The sequence below is a fragment of the Microcaecilia unicolor genome, chromosome 5 (genome assembly GCF_901765095.1).
Source record: "Microcaecilia unicolor chromosome 5, aMicUni1.1, whole genome shotgun sequence".
Lineage (NCBI taxonomy): Eukaryota > Metazoa > Chordata > Amphibia > Gymnophiona > Siphonopidae > Microcaecilia > Microcaecilia unicolor.
In genome coordinates, this window is record NC_044035.1 from 223,225,666 (window position 1) to 223,246,583 (window position 20,918).

A 20,918-nucleotide genomic window follows, 5' to 3' on the forward strand; every position below is an offset into this window, starting at 1 on the left:
ATAACAATGTATAATCAGAACTAGATGCAATGGCTGTGAGGTTGAGGTATGAATGAATTGTGTGAAAGAGGGTAGTGAGGTTGAAGGAGACGTATGAATAGTAGGTTTATATATACACACAGCAGCAAGACTTATTTTTGGCAAATCATGATTCGAAAGCGCAACACCACTTTGAGAAAAGCTACATTGGCTCCCTATCAAGGAACGAATAAACTTCAAAGCCCACACTATGATCCACAAGATTCTCAATGGCGAATCTCCAAGCTACATATCCAACCTGATCGATCTTCCAGCCAGGCACCGGTCCATCTCTTCTAGAAATATATCTCCATCTTCCCAAATGTAAAGGCCTCAAATACAAAACCTATTATGCATCCAACTTCTCTGTCATAGACAGCCAACTCTGGAACGCCTTACCTCGACATATCCGAAAACCAGCGAACACCTACCCTTCCGAAAGCTGCTGAAGACAGCCTACCCAAACGACCCTACAAAGTCCTGTACCTAACCCACACCACAACCAATATCCACACTCCAACTCCTTTCCCCAAATCTCATACTATTGTCCACTCTTTTTAACTGTGTTATCTCCATGATACTTTGTACCATACTTCGTATTATCTCTATGATACTATGCACCATACTTTGTATTATCTCTGTGATACTATGTACCATACTTTGTAAGCCGCACTGAACCTGCTATTGAGCGGGAAAGAGCGGGGTATAAATGCCACAAATAAATAAATAAAATATTATTATAAAATGTTTTTGAGAATAAATATATTTTTTGAAATAATAAAAGGTGGTTACTGAGAGTCAATGTAAGCATAGGTTGTAACCAGAGTGAAATTAGGATACTCGGTGGGTGGTATAATAAATATGTATAAGGGAGATTGCATGCCTATCACCTCTATTGTATGCAAATCTCTCTCATACATATTCATTAATAATACACTAATATGGGTATCTGAATTTCAATATAGTTATAAAAAATTTTCACATACACCACAAATAGCTATAATCACAATATGTAATCTTTATTAATAATATTCTTCAATAATGTATTCATACAGTTAAACTCACATCCATTCTTCATTCATTCTTATCTGTTTAAAATCATTCGCCTCATTTCCCATTCTTCCACAATGGAATAGCACAGATAAGTGATATACATCAGCTGTGTTCACAATAACGGGACATACATATATGTATTGTATATTCCTAGGAGGAGAGGACAGTATTATACTTCCTAAACATTTCTTCCTATCTTTTATTCTGATTTTAATCCTAAAAAACCTTTCTAATGGCTTCTCTCATTCTATGCCTCGTCTTCAGTGTCGTTTGTAATAATGTCCCAAGATACAGATGGAATACTAAACAATATCCCCTTCCGCTGTTACAAAATTCTACGGTATTATACTGCACTAGTGTGTGTCTAGTCTTTTCCCAAGATCCAATAAAACCATCCAGTTAACTGCTCCAAGAACCATTTCCATAACACAGGTGTGGATTGCTCCATTCCACAAGTACACCAACTGCTCTTCACTCTTATGTCTGTATACTTTACTTCGCTCTTACATGCATCGTTCTGTGTTTCACCTTACGGCATCATCAGGGGTTTACTTAGAAATACAATATCTTATATATACTAAAGGACACACTGCCAGGATTTCTGTTCCAAGACAGACTGTGAGAACAATGGCACTGGACAAACCCCATTGAGTGAAAAAATATTTCCATGTACCTTCATTGAGTGTCCCCTAGTCTTTGTACTTTTTGAAAGAGTAAAAAAAATCGATTCATTTCTACTCATTCTGCACCACTCGGGATTTTGTAGACCTCAATCACAGAAGGTCTATGGAGCTCTGAGCATTTCCAGTTTTGACATTACTTATTGTTGTCACTGGTTGTCATTTTTACTCATATTTGCTCATTTGTGGCCTGCAAGGAATAGTATTGACATTCATGTGGCCCTCTGTGTATAAAGGCTGCTCATCCCTGTTCTCTCAAATCCTGTAGAGAATCCAGATTTCACTTCTACACAGAAGTTTTTGTTGAATAATGGTATCAATTATAATGGTGGTTTTACCTGGTAGCTGAAACTAGCTGGAGGGGGAGGGTTTTGTTTATCTATAGAAGTGCCTGGTATCTTGTATTGCTAATTTAAAAATGGGGGTGGGCATGATATGCAGAAATGTCGCTTTGGCTTGCCCCCCTCTGTAACTAGCTTGTCTCCCTGTTAGCACCCCAGATACTTCTGTCTACAGATGCCACTGCTAATTATGTATCTCTAATTCAAGTTATATAGTTTTCAAGGATCTACCATCTGTACTTTAAATAACTGCTAAGGATTCAGACTGTACTCACGTGGGTTATAGAAAGCAACAGGTACATAATATGTGATGAAAACTAAATGACCCCAGTGGGCAAGGCTTACTACAGAGTAAGAATCCTTTCAATAAGGCAACCAGCCCACTGGAGTAGCCCTTGGGTAATGTGGTGGCCTGCAAGTGACCATGTAAAGGCTCAGAAGTACTTCTGCCACTATTGTAGTAGCATGGAGCACTCACTCCTAGGCCCTTGATGAGACACATCAGTGCCCCTTGGGTTGGAGATCCCGTCAGTTGCCTGCCTTATCGGCTCCATCTCATAACCCTAAGTTTTTCCCTTTAGGAGATTCTTCAGGAACAATGGGGGGGGGGGGGGGGGAGGATTAGGGTTTATTAATTCAATGTGGCACTCACCAATGAGCCTTCTCCAGAGTAGCCCCCACATTCTGGAATGCACTCCCTGAAAGGCTTCAGTAAACACAAGATTATCTCTACTTCAAGAAGCAGGGGAAAGCTTGGCTCTTCTCCGAAGCCTTTAATGGAAGCAATTAATGTGCTCGTCACACAAACAAGGACTAACATTGGCTGCTCATACAGTAGCAGGACCTGCTTATCCACTCCTACCCTAGCTGAGATCATATTCATGCACCTTTCTGGCTTCACATTCAAGTTTGTCTAAGTTGGTCTCCTTATTTTCAATCTAACTCCTGTTTATCTTATCTATCTGTATGTTCCACCTCCACTTATAACATATGCTGTATATTAAGATGCTTTATTGCATATTGCATAGACATTGTAAGTAACATACTATGCCACACTGTGTACCGTCTTCAATATTTTTACTGCTGTAATTACATGTTATCTATGTCTGGATTGTTTTTGCTATATACTACCTTGGGTGAATTTCTTCAAGAAGGTGGTAAATAAATCCTAATAAATTAAATAATTAATAGTTATTAGGAGATCTTTGGTGGGCTAGTTGGTAGTTTGAAAGGTGTTTAGATTGGTTATTTCATTATAAATTGCTTTGCTATGCAAGTTTTCAGAACAGTTAGATTAGTAGCTTTGCCATTCTCTGCTGAGAGGTGGGTTGGTCGGAGTTATGCCTCTAGAATGTTAAAGTATTCTTGCATTTATGTATTTTTTATTGATGTAATTTAGCATATTGATTTTTATTTTATGTAATGTACTTGTTACCTATTGAATTGTTCTATCTCTGCTTCATGTAGGTCATTTTACTTATTTATTTACAGGTTTGGGTTTTTTTAATAAATTCACTCAGTGTGGTTTATAGCAAGAATAAGCCAAACATAGGCGATAGACAATTACAACAGTAAAAATATTCAAATAACAATACAGAATATGGCATAATATGCTACATTACAATGTCAACACAATATGCAATAAAACATTTTAATAGACAGCATAGGATGTAAGCAAAGATAAAACATATAGATACATAAGATAAAGTAATAGGATTTAGAAATTAAAGGGGCCCTTTTGCTAAGCCACGTAAGCGTCATGGAGTCAGTGTCGTAGGAAGGGGGGCATTGGGGCGGTCCGCCCCGGGTGCACGCAGCTGGGGGGGTGTCGGCTCCGTTGGTTCACTGCTCTCTCTGCCCCAGAACAGGTTACTTCCTGTTCCGGGGCAGAGAGAGCAGGGAACCAGCGGAGCCGATGCAGCTCCCAGTGACGTGCACTCAGGGCGGAGCTGCCCTCCCGCCCGTCCCCTTTGGTAAGAATGCGCTCAGGGGGGGCGCACGCTCGTGGGGGGTGCCATGCAGCTCCCGGGAGAGGGTGCGCAGCGGCGAACCGCCCCGGGTGTCAGCCACCCTCGCTATGGCACTGCGTGGAGTTACCGCATGGCTCTTGCAGTAATTTCATTTTTGGCGCACATCCGATATGCGCATCCAAAAAATAATTTTTATTTTCGGACACATGTATCGGACGCACGCCAAGTGGCATTTGATGCGTGTAGGTCATTACCACCTGGTTACTGCATGAATCTTTACCACTAGGTCAATGGCTGGCGGTAAGGTTTCAGACCCAAAATGGGCGCACAGTAATTTTGATTTTGCTGCACGTCCATTTTCGGCAAAAATAAAATAAAGGCCTTTTTTACAGGAACGCTGAAAAATGGATCAGCCACGCCCAAAACCTGCGCCTACACTAATGCAAGCCATTTTTCAGCGCACCTTAATAATCTCAGCTAGGGTAAGAGTGGATAAGCAAGTCCTTCTACAGTATGTGCAGCCAGTTGTATTTTCTTATATTACACTTATGGACCACAGCAGGGAGAAATCTAGAAATATTCTGGAGAAGGGAGCAAACACCAGTAACAAAAGCATAAATAAATACAGAGCAGGCAGATCAAGGTGTCACAGGTGACTACGATTTGCACTGTGGTGGATCCAGGTCTATGGATTGCCATCCCAACCCATTTAAGATTAGAAAATTCTTTACTAAAATTTAAAAGCACCCTATAAACTTCAATTTAAAGATGCCTTCGCTTAATTCTCACTTTTTTTGCCCCTTTGTAATCACAGAATGTGCCATTGGTTGGGTGAGATTCCTGGAATGCACAGAAACTTCCTTTATCTCCACTATCCCTTTCCTATTTACCAAATGGAGTTCCCACTTTCCTTTTTTTTTTTTTTAATTCTTTTTCAAATTGTATGTGCGTGATGTCTCTGTTTTTTCTGCAATATTAGCTATCTGTAAACTGCTCAGATGATTGAAAACTTGGAATTTGGATTTTCAAGCCTTGCTACAGTCGTGGGGTAACATGACTTTTTTTTCTGTAAATGTCTTGTTAATACCTTCTAATTATTTACGGAGGATTATTCATCAGTATGAACCAGTGGTATAGCCATGGGGGGACCTAGGCTCCCATTTTTGGGCTCAGGCCCCCTCCATACCTGCACAGCACCAGTTAAATGGCTGATAGGGATGCCAAAGCCCCACCAGCCAAAGAGATTTGTTGCTGGCTGCTCCCCTCCTCCTCACACTGCAGCAGTGATCTGGAAGTCAGTGGAGTGCCTCCAGCCACCGATACTGCGACTCCTTGTACATGCTCAGTTCACGCAAGAACTTCTGTTTTCTTCTGGGTTACTGCAGCAGTACAAGGAGGAGGCGGTGGCTTGTCAGTGAATTTCTTTGGCTGACGGGGAATCAGCATCTCACCAGTAAAGATATTATTTTGAACACACTGGGGGGGGGGGGGGGTGGGGAGAGAATATGCTGCCCCCTCAGTCCACCTCTAGGCCCCTCCAAAATCAGAGGGTTGGCTATGAACCAGCTCATACACTCAGATCCTCATTTCAATTATTATTGTTAGAAACCCCAAATTTAGCCTCCTGTCCAAAATTAAAATGGTGGAATAAGGACTTCAGTATGGTAGATCTGAGTCATTGGAACAAATTGCCTACCGAATTGTGAGAGAAGGCTACTTTAACCTCTTTTAGGAAAGGTTTGAAAATGTATCTTTTCATTGCCTATTAATGTCATTTTTTATGGTTTTACTAAGAGATGGGATAAGATTAAGGGGGGAATTTATCAAGCTACATTAGGACCTTAAGTCATGTTATTTGGACTTTAATGTGATTTAAATGGCTCTAACGCTGTTTGACTGAAAATACTGTGGCAATATTTAAGTTGCTGTGGGATACACAGTAATGAGATGTAAAACATGCAAATGCATATTTTGCATCCCATTACTATGCAAATACCATAACATGAGTTGTAGTGATACATTACAAGTCGCGTTATAGCCCAGGAACTACAGTAAAATAAACATAGCTTTTAGCTAGGGTTATTTAACCTTCTGGGTGTATTGCAGCGCAAAGAAGCCCCCTGCCCCCAGAGAGGGCCTTAGGGCCCTTACCTGGTGGTCTAGAAGTTGCTAGACAGAAACAACTCCCCTTCGCTCCTGCCCAACCTACTGCTAGAGGTCATATTTCTATATAAGGAAATATTTCCTTATATGGAATTATGACCCCCCCCCCCCCAGTAGTAGTTACGCGAGACTACCTTTAGGGGTGACAATTTGGATGTGGCACAGGTTGAGCAGCAGCGAAGGGGGCCTGCTCCTGCCCAGCAACCACTGTATCACCATGTAAAGGCCCTGAGGACCTCTCAGGGAACAGGGAAGCCTATATCTTAAATATGCTGCGGGGAAGGGCTGCAATTGGGAGGCATAGATGCTGTGGGAGGGGCGTGTGGCTGATTGTGGGGGTCCTTACATGCTTCCTGACTGCCCCATAAACATTGGGCTTGGAAGCAAAAGGCATGCTGTGCGGGGAGGGTGGGAATCAGGAGGCATGGTAGGGTATTATTATGGATTAAGAACTGGTTGAAAGATCGGAAGCAGAGAGTAGGATTGCGTGGCCAGTATTCTCAGTGGAGGAGGGTAGTTAGTGGGGTCCCGCAGGGGTCTGTGCTGGGTCCGTTGCTTTTTAATGTATTTATAAATGACCTAGAGATGGGAATAACTAGTGAGGTAATTAAATTCGCCGATGACACAAAATTATTCAGGGTCGTCAAGTCGCAGGAGGAATGTGAACGATTACAGGAGGACCTTGCGAGACTGGGAGAATGGGCGTGCAAGTGGCAGATGAAGTTCAATGTTGACAAGTGCAAAGTGATGCATGTGGGTAAGAGGAACCCGAATTATAGCTACGTCTTGCAAGGTTCCGCGTTAGGAGTTACGGATCAAGAAAGGGATCTGGGTGTCGTCGTCGATGATACGCTGAAACCTTCTGCTCAGTGTGCTGCTGCGGCTAGGAAAGCGAATAGAATGTTGGGTGTTATTAAGAAGGGTATGGAGTCCAGGTGTACGGATGTTATAATGCCGTTGTATCGCTCCATGGTGCGACCGCACCTGGAGTATTGTGTTCAGTACTGGTCTCCGTATCTCAAAAAAGATATAGTAGAATTGGAAAAGGTACAGCGAAGGGCGACGAAAATGATAGTGGGGATGGGACGACTTTCCTATGAAGAGAGGCTGAGAAGGCTAGGGCTTTTCAGCTTGGAGAAGAGACGGCTGAGGGGAGATATGATAGAAGTGTATAAAATAATGAGTGGAATGGATCGGGTGGATGTGAAGCGACTGTTCACGCTATCCAAAAATACTAGGACTAGAGGGCATGAGTTGAAGCTACAGTGTGGTAAATTTAAAACGAATCGGAGAAAATTTTTCTTCACCCAACGTGTAATTAGACTCTGGAATTCATTGCCGGAGAACGTGGTACAGGCGGTTAGCTTGACGGAGTTTAAAAAGGGGTTAGATAGATTCCTAAAGGACAAGTCCATAGACCGCTATTAAATGGACTGGAAAAATTCCTCATTTTTAGGTACAACTTGTCTGGAATGTTTTTACGTTTGGGGAGCGTGCCAGGTGCCCTTGACCTGGATTGGCCACTGTCGGTGACAGGATGCTGGGCTAGATGGACCTTTGGTCTTTCCCAGTATGGCACTACTTATGTACTTATGTACTTATGTACTGGACTGGGAATTGAGAGGTGTGGATGCTGCGAGGGGGGGGTAGGCTGAATGGGGAGGCCCTTACATGCTACCCTGCAGCCTCGTGAACATTGAGACCAGATGCACTGAGGCATTTGCAGCCTGATGCTCCTGGGCACACAGAATAACACTGCTTGCAAGGTGGATTGGAAGCAGCATTATTCTTTTACCTCATGATTCAGCAACCTGCAGTACTGGGATCCCGCAAGTTGCTAAATCCTGTGGAAAATCAAAGTGTGGTAAAAAGTGATCTTTTCCTGCACATTGACGCATTCCCCTCTAAGTTTCTGTCTGGTATTCTGTTCTGCTGTCTCTTTAATTGTATTTTGTTAATGATGTAAACCACTGTGAATTGTTTTTGTCCATAAAAGTGGCATAACCTGCATAAACCCTTATGATGATGATGATAATAATTGTGCTGCAGTCACATTATATTATTACTGGAACTTACTAATCTGTATATCTTAATGCTGGTCACCCAGGTCTGACATCCCCAAATGTTCAAAAGGTAAGAGATAGTGTTTTACATATCATTCTAGTTTATATATATTTTGAGTTATGGAAATTTCTTGCAGTTTTGTATCTGATATAAAATATGGAAAGTCCAGAATAAAACTATTTCAAAATTACAGCAAGATGCTTTCTGTAGTTGATGTCAACAGTCAATAGGATAGTGATAGTAGTTTGATTTCATCAACTACAAAATGAACACAGCCACAACTTTGCATTCCAATTCCTTTCAGCAAAAATGTGCATTTAGAAATAAGATTTTAACTACTAAACTGATCGGATCTGAGCTAAAAGCCACCAATCAGTGGCACACAGGCCCTGTGCAATGGTCTCATCTTCATAAACTGGCTTTACAGCCAAGCAGAAGTAGTTCACCTAGGAAGAGAGGGGCAAGACTTACACTTTGCACCAGGGTACCACATTCTGTCCACCCTGCTCGAAGCTCTACATGTGTCTCGTTGCTTGTCTTGACATTGCACTGAGGTTGTCCCAGGTACAGAGAAGATTCAGGGATTGACTTCTGCTTCAAGAAACTCTTTTCCATCGTGATAACAATGTATTTGATTTCACAGTTGACCCTTGCTGCATCTTTCAGGGACATGTCATGAGTAAGACTGAGGAAGGCCTGGGCCTTTGTCACTTTTGGGTGGAATGTGGTCCCCAAGATGGTTCCAAATGTGGGCCTGGGCTGCTGTTCAGGTGATGGTGCCTGGGGAGTGAATGTGCTGTTCTGCTGCACTGCTGCAAGAAGGAAGTGAGATAGATAGAAAGAAAAATAGTAGAAAGCATAATCAGAAACTGGAGAATAAACTTCCCAAAGAAGATCTGCAAATATATAATTTCTTTTTCTGTAAGCACTGTTTAGTGAAACGCCTGTTTATCGTATGTACTAGGGAAAGGAGAAGGCTAGTAGTTGGAACACTGAACTATGGTTCTGGAGAATTTCTGAGATATCCAACACCCTGGTTCTATGTTGACTTGGGGACAAGTCACTCCTTCTCATTCTGACATGTGTTAATTTATCCGACTTTTACTTTAACCAAAAAGGTTCTGCAAACTAATTCAACAAACCTTCAAAATCAAAATGACTGAATTCCAGCCTGCTTAGGATAGATAGAAAGGGCAGGGGTTAGAGAAAGGTAGGAAAATGACTGCAAATGAAGTAGGGTCTATGTTGCCAGCATGAATTGGGGCAACTGGGCAGACTTGAAGGGCCAAGATATCTTCAGATGGTGACAGTTCACTGTATCCCCATTTCTATGACTGGAAACTCCAGCCAATATTTCGATGACATTCCTGGGAATGATAGAAGAGTTACCTTCGCAGGCTCTCCCAGGCCAATGAGGACTGAGATCCGTGAATCCTTCATTACAGCTGCAGTTGTAAAAGCCATAGGTGTTTGTACAGGTTGCATGCAGGCAGCAGTCATCGACATAATTCTTACATTCATTGTAATCTGGTGGATTAAAACAGAGAGGAATCTTTAGTGACTACTTTTGCTGTTTTTAGCATGTTTAAAGCCTTCGATCTCTGTTAGCATACCCATTAAATGTATTGTGAGGTTTAATAATACTAAATATGTTTTTTATGTTCCTGATCAGCTTAAGTTGCTCCTAGATTCAAAACAACGATAGAGACAATGAAATAATAGACTGAGAAATGCGGTGTCATCATTTTCTTACAGAAATTGTTAATACAAATGTAGCTTCACCTATTCTAAACCCCCCTAGCTTTTGGGATCTAAGAAAGCCATTTAAAGTGTAAAGTTAAAAGATTATGTAAGAAAAGTTTTATTTTTTGGCTGTTTTTCACTTAACAGTAACATTTCTGTTTAAGTTTAAAGTAAATCAATAAAAATTATGAAACATAAAGCCTTCGATGGAAGAAAGATCCAGGCCTAGTGGCACCATAGTTGACAACAGAAAAAGATCAGCTGGTCCATCCAGTCTGACCAGTTATTCCTGCCCACACTGCTAAGGACACATTTCAAGTGAAAGCTATATTATGTTAAAACCTATAAGATATTTATCCTTACCCAAGACAGTTTTCATCATCTTTCTCATTTATATCTGGGTAGATAAGCATACAAAAACTGTTTAGTTCACACATAGCACACCTTCCTTCCCCTGCCTAATTATACAATTTTGTGATAATCTAAACAACTAAAAGTAAGCTTGGCTGGTGCCCAAGTATCTAACCTCGGGTCTTCCCCATATAGCCTGTCATACAGACCATACTTAAGTGCCTGCTTCTCTACTAGGGCTTCTAGATATTACTGTAGTACTTGCAGTCTGCTAGGTAGACCCAGTTATATGGTTTCCTAGGATTTCTAACAGTTCATTTCTCACCTGCTATTCATAATGACAGCCCCAATACTGATTGCTGAATCATCTGAGTATAGCACTTTAATCTTGTGCCACTAGGTTATGTTTCAACCAATTGTAAGTATACTGAACCCAACGCAAAAAAGAATTTTGTAGTAATGGTACATGAATTGACATGAAGTTTCGTCTGTGACATGTTTCACGCCGGAACCACTGCCCGACAACTCACTTATCTCTTTATCTGCTTCAAATATTCTCACCTCATAACGTTTATTATCTAATCATGATTTGTTTCTATGAAGTCTTTAAAGCATTTTGAGATAATACAAGTTGTTATGATGCGAGAAATTTTTGAAGCCGATGAAGCAATAACTGAGTTTTCGGGCAGTGGTTCTGGTGTGAAATGAGTGACTACCAAGGCTTCTTCTCACGTTAGTCAATTCATGTACCATTACTACAAAAATTCTTTTTTGCGCTGGTGTCATGTCCCCTACCTCAATGAAAGCGGCGTCCTCGGGCTGTGCAGGGTCCCGTCGACACTCACACTTGACTGGCACAGCCCTCAGCCATGTGTGTGTAGTTCTTCTCTGGCTGCAGGCTCCTTGATTGCTTTGCTTCCATGCACTTGGGTCTGCTCTCTCTCTGCCTGGCTTCTCTCCTATTGGTCTTCTGTTTCCTCTTTCCCCTGCTCTTGTCCTATGGCTGTGCTCCTTCTCCCTGCTGGTTCCTGCTGATGTCAGACGCCAGCACATTATCAGCTAAGCTCTTCCTGGACTCCATGCTTCGGCTTCTACTTTGGTAGGTGTTACTTGCTCAGTAGTTTGCTTCTTCTCTACTTTGTCCCTCGTTGCTGACATTGCCTGTACCTGGATTACTCTCTTGCCTGCTGCCTGCCAATTGACTTTACCCGTGCCTGGATTACTCTCTTGCCTGCTGCCTGCCTATTGACTTTACCCGTGCCTGGATTACTCTCTTGCCTGCTGCCTGCCTACTGACTTTGCCGGTACCTGGATTACTCTCTTGACCGGCTGCCTGCCTATTGACTTTACCTGTGCTTGGATTACTCTCTTGCCTGCTGCCTGCCTACTGACTTTGCCTAATGCCTATACCTGGATTACTCTCTTGACCTGCTGCCTGCCTGGCCGATACGTTCACCACCTGCTTCCAGCTCCGTCTCGTAAGTCCTGCAGGCCGCCCGCACCTAGGGGCTCAACCTCTGCGGAATGGCGTTCAGCACAGGTGAAACCCGGGGTTGTCCAGCTGCCAAGCAGAACCTGGTCCGAGTACCGGGCTCAGCAGCGCTCTACTTGGTACAAGAACTCACAAGTCTGACAGCTGGGTTCAGTATACTTATAATTGGTTGAGAACACCCCCGTATGATTAAGTGATCTAGGACATTTAATAGTTGATTCACTAGGTTTTGTTTCTGCTATCTCTTCAGTTTGTTTGCTAATAAGGATCCTCTGTTCTTATCCTGAACACCAGGGGCGTATCTGGACTCCGGCGGTAGGGGGGGGGGGGCAGAGCCAGAGGAGGCACATTTTAGCCCCCCCCCCCCCCACGACCCCCTCCCCCCCACCATTGCCACATTGCCAGACCCCCCACCACCAACGACTCTCTCCACCCCCACCCCCCGCCACCAACCCTCCCTCGCTGCCGTTGCTTACCTTTGCTGGCGGGGGACCCCAACCCCGCCAGCCGAGGTCCGCTTCCACCTGTTGCTGCCTTTAAAAATATTTCTTCAGCTGGCGGGGGACCCCAACCCCCGCCAGCCAACCCGAGGTCTTTAAAGTTCTTCTTCGTTCTCCGTGGCCATGCTGCTGTTGAAAGCTGTTGAATCCAGTTTGGAGTCTCCCCCGCCAGCAAAGGTAAGCAACGGCAGCGGGGGAGGGTTGACAGCGGTAGGGGGGTCCAGGGCCAAATCTGCGGGGGCCCAGGCCCCTGTGGCCCCACGCAGATACGCCCCTGCTGAACACTGCTAAACTCCACTACTGTTTTAGACTCCACACCATAGGAGTCAGATCTGTGGGTGCAGTGGGTCCTTGAGCACCCCCAATATTCAGCAAACTCCTCAACTGTGCCCACTGAGAGGTAATTTCCATTGGGTTTAGCACCCCCCCAATCATTTTGAAAAGTTGGCTCCTATGGACTCCACCACCCTCATTTCATGACTCCTTGTTCTAGAATTTTCCTTCTTTTGGATTTTTAGACTTAACCTTTCCAAATTCAAGTTCATGGTGAATGACATTCAAGTACTATATGTATTTTCCTTCTCTGGAGTCTCAGTCTAATGCTCTGTTAGATTACTCCTCCAGATCACTTGAAAAAGGTTAACTCCTTACACAATATTAATCTAATTGGCAGCAGCCTCTGACATGAAGCACAGGGGTGCTGGTTTTCATCACACATGAGGGTTAAAATGATTTTCAAGAAAATTAATCTAAAATGTGTTCTGTGACTTCTGGAAAATCTTTGGCGTTCTAAATTATAACCAGAAGCAGCAAAAGCTGATCAGTTAAGGAGGATTTTGAGATTACAGCAACTAAGGCTAACAACTGGATCCAGGTTTAATTGATCCAGTCCTGTGTTTACCCCCAGTGCATGCTGGGACTTGTAGCCTTGCTTTTTTATAGGGAATGCAACAGGGAACTACAAGTCCCTGCATGCAATGGAGTAAACCCAGGAGTGGATCAAACCTGTCCTTTGAACCCATGTATGCACCAGAAATTTTCCTAAATTCTTTGCAAAAATATCCATTTTCTGAAGGCAATGATCACTCATCAGGAAAAAGAGAAGGATGTCAGTTCGCAAAAACCCCCAAAAATATTTAAAAGAAACCAATGAAATAGATGGGTAGAAATGATACTTCTTAGGTTAGCCTGAGGGAGAATAGAAACATCAAGGTTATTTTGGATTAGGGAAGAGATGGGTATGGAAATTGCTGAAAATCAGTGGAGCCATTGCTTTTGTGAGAACTATGCAAGCAGCAGGGATGCCTAACTGGATGTCATACTTGGGAATAATAAAGAAAATTCCACTATATTATTAATTAATGCTAGATCAGCTAAAGAAAAAACAAAACAAAAGACTACACTTATCACAGAGGCAATTGATTAACATAATGAAGATTTGTGCTTATTTTTAGTTCCAAAAATATTACAATAAGTAGGGCTGAACATTAATCATTGTTAATGCTGCAATGAACACATTATTTATTAGTTGTGATGAAAAAAGTAATTGACGCTAATAAACTAACTGTGCTACAGTCTCCTATCTGTCTCTTCCCAGTACCTTCCCCTCTTTCCCACCCTTCTCCCTCCTGACCCCGAACAGAAGTACATAAGTACATAAGTATTGCCATACTGGGAAAGACCAAAGGTCCATCGAGCCCAACATCCTGTTTCCAACAGTGGCCAATCCAGGTCACAAATACCTGGCAAGATCCCAAAAAAGTACAAAACATTCTATACTGCTTATCCCAGAAATAGTGGATTTTCCCCAAGTCCATTTAATAATGGTCTATGGACTTTTTCTTTAGGAAGCCATCCAAACCTTTTTTATAAACTCCGCTAAGCTAACCGCCTTTATCACATTCTCTGGCAACGAATTCCAGAGTTTAATTACACGTTGAGTGAAGAAACAGTTTCTCCGATTCGTTTTAAATTTACTACATTGTAGCTTCATCGCATGCCCCCTAGTCCTAGTATTTTTGGAAAGTGTAAACAGATGCTTCACATCTACCCATTCCACTCCACTCATTATATTATATAGACCTCTATCATATCTCCCCTCAGCCACCTTTTCTCCAAGCTGAAGAGCCCTAGCCGCTTTAGCCTTTCCTCATAGGGAAGTCGTCCCATCCCCGTTATCATTTTTGTCGCCCTTCGCTGCACCTTTTCTAATTCCACTATAGTAACATAGTAACATAGTAGATGACGGCAGAAAAAGACCTGCACGGTCCATCCAGTCTGCCCAAGAAGATAAATTCATATGTGCTACTTTTTTATTTGTACTGTCTTCTTCAGTGCACAGACCGTATAAGTCTGGCCAGCCCTATCCCCGCCTCCCAACCACCAACCCCGCCTCCCAACCACCAGCTCTAGCACAGACCGTATAAGTCTGCCCAGCACTATCCCTGCCTCCCACCACCAGCTCTGGCACAGACCGTATAAGTCTGCCCAGCACTATCCCCGCCGCCCAACCACCAGCCCCGGCACAGACCGTATAAGTCTGCCCAGCACTAGTCCCGCCTCCCAACCACGAGCCCCAGCACAGACCGTATATGTCTGCTCAGCACTAGCCCCGCCTCCCAACCACCAGCTCTGCCACCCATTCTAGGCTAAGCTCCTGAGGATCCCTTCCTTCTGCACAGGATTCCTTTATGTTTATCCCACGCATGTTTGAATTCCATTACCGTTTTCATCTCCTTCACCTCCCCCGGGAGGGCATTCTAAGCATCCACCACGCTCTCCGTGAAAAAATACTTCCTGACATTCTTCTTGAGTCTGCCCCCCTTCAATCTCATTTCATGCCCTCTCGTTCTACCGCCTTCCCATCTCCGGAAAAGGTTCGTTTGCGGATTAATACCTTTCAAATATTTGACCGTCTGTATCATATCACCCCGTTCCTCCTTTCCTCCAAGGTATACATGTTCAGGTCCGCAAGTCTCTCCTCATACGTCTTGTAACGCAAATCCCATACCATCCTCGTAGCTTTTCTTTGCACCGCTTCAATTCTTTTTACATCCTTAGCAAGATACGGCCTCCAAAACTGAACACAATACTCCTATCTTTTTTGAGATACGGCGACCAGAATTGAACACAATATTCGAGGTGTGGTCGCACCATGGTGCAATACAAAGAGGGGCATAATCGAACGCAAACGCCTATCTCCATGGGCGTCTATGTCCGAAAACGGGTACATGAAGAGGCGGGACAGACCGTATTTTCGAAAAAATGGACGTTTTTCAGCTGGGCATTTGTTTTTTTTAGCGATAATGGAAACTAAAAACGCCCAGCTCAAAAACATCCTAATCCGAGCCATTTGGTTGTGGGAGGGGCCACAATTCGTAGTACACTCACCCCCCTGACATGCCAGGACACCAACTGAGCACCCTAGAGGTCAGTGCGGTGGACTTCAGACAACGCTCCCACATGCCTACAGCTCCCTTACCATGGGTGCTGAGCACCCAACCCCCCTCCGCCAAAGCCCACTACCCACAAATGTACAACACTACTACAGCTCTTAGGGGTGAAGGGGGCACCTACATGTGGGTACAGTGGGTTTTGGAGGCCTCCCATTTACCAGCACAAGTATTACAGGTAGGGGGAGGATGGACCTGGGTCCACCTGGCTGAAGTGCACTGCGGTACTCACTAAAAGTGCTCCAGGGACCTGCATACACGCAGGCCTCTAGGACTTGTTGCTGCTATATAACATTGGCACACCAGTTGACACATGAAGACTAATCTCTTTGAAAAAGTCCTGTATTTGAATAAGCACGTTTACTCACAGTTAACTGCAGATCAGAGGTTGTGCCCCACTGGCAACGAGTCTTCCTGGTACTGAGATTAGCAGTAGGTCAGAGCTGGCAGAATGGTGTACAATGCCCTCTTTCAGCCACATTCAAGGTAAGAACTAAATTCTGTAACGTGGCTAACACGTGAAAGGGATCTAAAACTGGCCTACAAAAATGGCCACTACCTCATGGACTACCGGAAACAAAACAGGGCACACTATGACCCAGTAAGCAGGGGGAAAAGCACCATGGGAGTAGAGCCTACCAACTACCAACATCGTGAGCATTTGCCACAAGCTAGTGGAATCATGGAGCCCAATACCCTACACCCACCACAATGCATTGCTGATGTGACTCTGCAATGCGCATAACAGAAAAGGTGTCACACTCACCCGAGAGCCACATCAGAACCAGAGAAAGGCTGTCACAGGATAGAACACATTCTGCTGTCATGGAGGTGGGTACGACATTTGAGGCTGGCATAGAGGCTGGAAGAAAAGTTTTTAAAGTGGGGTTTTTTTGGTGGGAGGGGGTTAGTGACTACTGGGGGAGTCCGGGGAGGTCATCCCCGATTCCCTCCAGTGGTCATCTGGTCAGTTGGGGCACTTTTTTGGGACCTGTTCATGAAAAAAAAGGGTCCAAAAAAAGTGACCCAAAATCGCGGTAAAAACGCCTTTTTTTTCGATTATCAGCTAAAGACACCCATCTCTCCTCGGCTGATAACCACGCCCCAGTTCCGCCATCACCACGCCTCCGACACGCCCCCGTCAACTTTACCCGTTTCCGCAACGGATTGCAGTTGGAAACGCCCAAAATTGGCGTTCGATTATACCAATTTGGGCGCCCACGGGAGAAAGACGCCCATCTCCCAATTTGGGTCACAATATAGGCGTTTTTCTCTTTCGATTATAAGCAGGATAGACATTATAACATCCTCATTTTTGTTTTCCATTCCTTTCCTAATAATGCCTAACATTCTATTTGCTTCCATCCTTTAGGAACAGACTCCCCCTTTCCCAGAATGTTGACCAGTTTCTAACAAATCTAAATCCCTCATCCTTGGTGAAAGCAGGGAGGCCTGGGGCAGTCCAATGCAAAGTGATGAATAATTACCCACCTCTAGAGAACAATATATTGATTCTGGTGCTAGAAAGAGATGTATCACATAAGGAGACAGATATATAACCTAAATAATCCTGCTGTAGACAAGAAAAAAAAGGCATGCTGTCATTGTTTGTGACTACATAAAAAATCTGGTTTTTGTTTGTTGTTTTTAAAGAGTAGTACCCCTCTAGAGGTGGGTAATCATTCATCACTTTGCATTACAATCACGTGTCTCTGTGCACCTTTAATAACCATACAGTATCAATATTTGCATTTGTCCTTTAAGTGCCCATGCCCATATGCATTTTATGTTCTAGCATATAGTTCATCACTACTGACATATTTTAATCAGTCAGTCCCTGATTTTTATTGATGTTTTTATTGAAGTATTTATATGAATTATTGATTCCTACTTTGTATTGTGTTTTATTTGTATTTGTTAATTTTGTATTAATTTTAATCTGTACAGTGTGTGTATCAGACCCCTGATGCAGGCGGACTGACCACCGAAACTCGGCCCCATGTCAAGTCTTTATTCGGTGCTTCAATAAAGATCTTCTGTTCTCAAACCCATGTGGAAGTCGTAAATCATCCTCTACCTTTTTGGACATTCCCTTTGGACTTATGTAGAGGTTTTCCCTGCTTTCCCTTTTGTGCAATATCAGTGGAACATAATTTGTATAGATGAATACTATGATTTACCATATTGAAAGTGGCCATAAGATCAAATTGTAACAATAATAATGATTTCCCTTTAGATAAGAGAGTTCTGGCATCAGACACTAAAGACAGTAACGCTGATTCGGTACTATGACGTGACCTAATGCAAAATTGATTTCTACTAAGACAATGATGATGTTCCAAGTAATTGGCTAAAAACTCTGCCACAATTGCTTCAGACATTTTCGTCAATAGGGGAATGCTGGCTATAGGCCTGAAATTGTGCTGGTTGATTACAGTCCAAATTTGCTTTTTTCAAAATTGCAGTCAAAATAATGACTCCCAGTTCATCAGGAAAATGACCAGTTGTTAACAATAAGTTTTGAAAAAGGTAAGCCAATCATTTGAGCTGGAGGATCTGTGATTAAGATGGACAACTATCAAACAAACAGGAGGAGGAAGACAGCACCAAAATTAGATTGCTTTTAAGGAAGTTATCAACTTCTGAAAATGATGACCAACGTGTGTCTGCAGGACAGAACAGTTTATCTGAAATGTTTGTAATAGACGATTCAATAATCATATGTAAACTAGGTGATATTTGAGTTCTTATCTTACCCCATTGTTTACTAAGCTGTGCTAGCAGCTGCCGCGTGGCAATGCCAACACAGCCCGTTCAAAGCGAATGGGCAGTGTTGGCATTAGCGCACGGCAGAACTAGCGCGGCTTAGTAAACAGAGGAGTTAGTTATTTTTCAGAAAAATAACTAGCAAGCATGTCTGCATAAGGAGTAGATTCTAATTCCACAGTTAAAGAAGATGATGTAACTATTAAATTGTTAACATTTCCAAATAGTTTTTTCTGATCTAAAATGGAATGTTCAATTAAAGAAGTGTAATATGATTTCTTCGCTTCAGAGATAGATTGTTTATATCATTTGATTGCTTTATTCCATTCAAATGTTTTCTCTTTGTAACCTGGATCTCATTCTCACACCAGCGTCCTGGGGCACCAACTAGTTTTCAGGGTCAAGCACCCTCAACCTGGGCCACAAAACACATACACAGTAGAAACTGAATCAATTAGGGACAGCCTTAAATAAATCCTTATATAAAAAGGCAAGACCACCTCCTTTTTTATCCAGTCTCAGGCTGCTGCTAACCTTAAAACCAAGGGGCACAACTCAGACAAAATCACTGGGTCATTATCTGCAACCCAGGTCTTATTAACCTGTGCAGTTAAGTGCCACTGAAAATCCGGAGATGGTCCACTTTTTGTGATTTAATGTGCAAGAGCCTCTCCTAGCCAAGTTGTTCTGAATATTGGCCTCAGTAGTAGCATTACTAATTCCATCCACCACTCCCTACTACTATACCCCTTGTAATTCCTGAAAACATAAAACCACATACACCCCCCCTCCCCCCCCCCCCCCCCCCCCCCCCAATATCAGGTAGTCTCATGAAATCTGTTCTGATTCCCTATATACTGTATGGTGTATGGACTATTGATCATAGGACAACTGGTCACACCTACTTGATCATAGAGTCTTTGATCACAGCACCTTTTGGTAATAGGACCTTATAGTCATATGTATAATGGTCAAATCTACTATTGGTCATAAGGTCATTAGGTCACATATATATTCATCACAAGGACTTTGAAGAACATTGATTTTATAGATTTAATATTGTTATATGGGCTTTAAAGGCTAGTAGGGTCTTATTCCAAGTAAATCTCCTTTATGCAAGTTATTTTTTATAATAATTGAGTCCAAATTGTAAATGTCTTTGAAGTCTTTCAGGAGTACTGATAAGGCACAAATTGTTATGCATGGGCCATAAGGCCATTGGGTCACTGATATATTGCAAGTCATAAAATGACTGATTCCTTCTGCTTGTCTAACACTTATACTGACAGGCTTTGAAACTGGAGCGATGTCAGCATTTGAACAAGCCTACCTATTAGCACGGATAACAAGGTGTTATTTTCATTTATCTCAGAGTATTCTACATAAGGTTAGTGAAATAGGCAAGAAGATTGCATACAGAGTCCGTAGTTCTATTAGGTGTCTTGCTGCTCTTGCACATATACCTAAACGACATCAAACAAGCATATGACCTTCTCATAGAAACGATGCCTCAGAAAGAACAAACTCTTAACTTATTTTGAACACACTTACATCAGAGGCCAACGATGATGGAGATGAGGTAATGCATAAGCACCCCCACTTTTTAGGATTGAAACATGGAATCAACAGAAATCAGCAGCAGATGGACAGGTTTGCACAACTAACATTGTGGAGGGCTGGCATTTTGGCAAGCTCTCTTCCAGTGCAGTCATCCGACACTTTAGAAGTTTATGACTGGATTGCAGAAGGATCACTTTCAACAGAAGATATCATTTTTGCAAGAATCAACAGGTATTGAGCTGGCACGAGTGCTATCGTTTACTGAAGAAGCGTGTGCAGAGAGCAGTTATAACATATGCTAAAACTGATATAATCACTTATGTAGTATGGCCAGGGCTTTTTTTTAGGGGGGTACTGAGTACCAGCACCTTTTCCATTGTCTGCTAAAATTGACCCATGGACCCCAAGTTTTAATGAAAGAGCTCAGGCTTTACACACCAATTCTGCCTTGTCATAGAATCTGTGACTGGTTGCAGGGTCCTGGCTATTGTGGGGTGGGTCCCTCAGTGATCACCCCACCCCTGAAGTGTGGCCTAGCATTTGAGTACCGGCGCTTTTTTTGCTAGAAAAAACTCATTGAGTATGGCATTTATATCACAAAACTGACACTGTGTGAAAATGATTGAGTAGTCATTGAGATATGGTTTGTTACATTTGTACCCCACATTTTCCCACCTATTTGTAGGCTCAATGTGGCTTGCAAAGTGCCGGAGCGGCGTTTGCCGACTCCGGTGTAAACAAATACAAAGTGATATTGTGGTAAGA

General features: G+C 42.8%; 1 protein-coding gene across 1 annotated transcript in view; it reads right to left on the reverse strand.

Annotated features, from left to right (window-relative positions):
• Window positions 1–20,918, reverse strand: part of UMODL1 (uromodulin like 1) — a 150,889-nt gene that overhangs the window by 33,061 nt on the left and 96,910 nt on the right. Inside the window, exons 11-12 of the mRNA XM_030205021.1 lie at window positions 9,679–9,816; window positions 8,761–9,101 (exon numbers count right to left, since the gene is read on the reverse strand). Coding sequence (XP_030060881.1) covers window positions 8,761–9,101; window positions 9,679–9,816 — 479 coding nt within the window. The remainder of the gene's footprint in view (window positions 1–8,760; window positions 9,102–9,678; window positions 9,817–20,918) is intronic.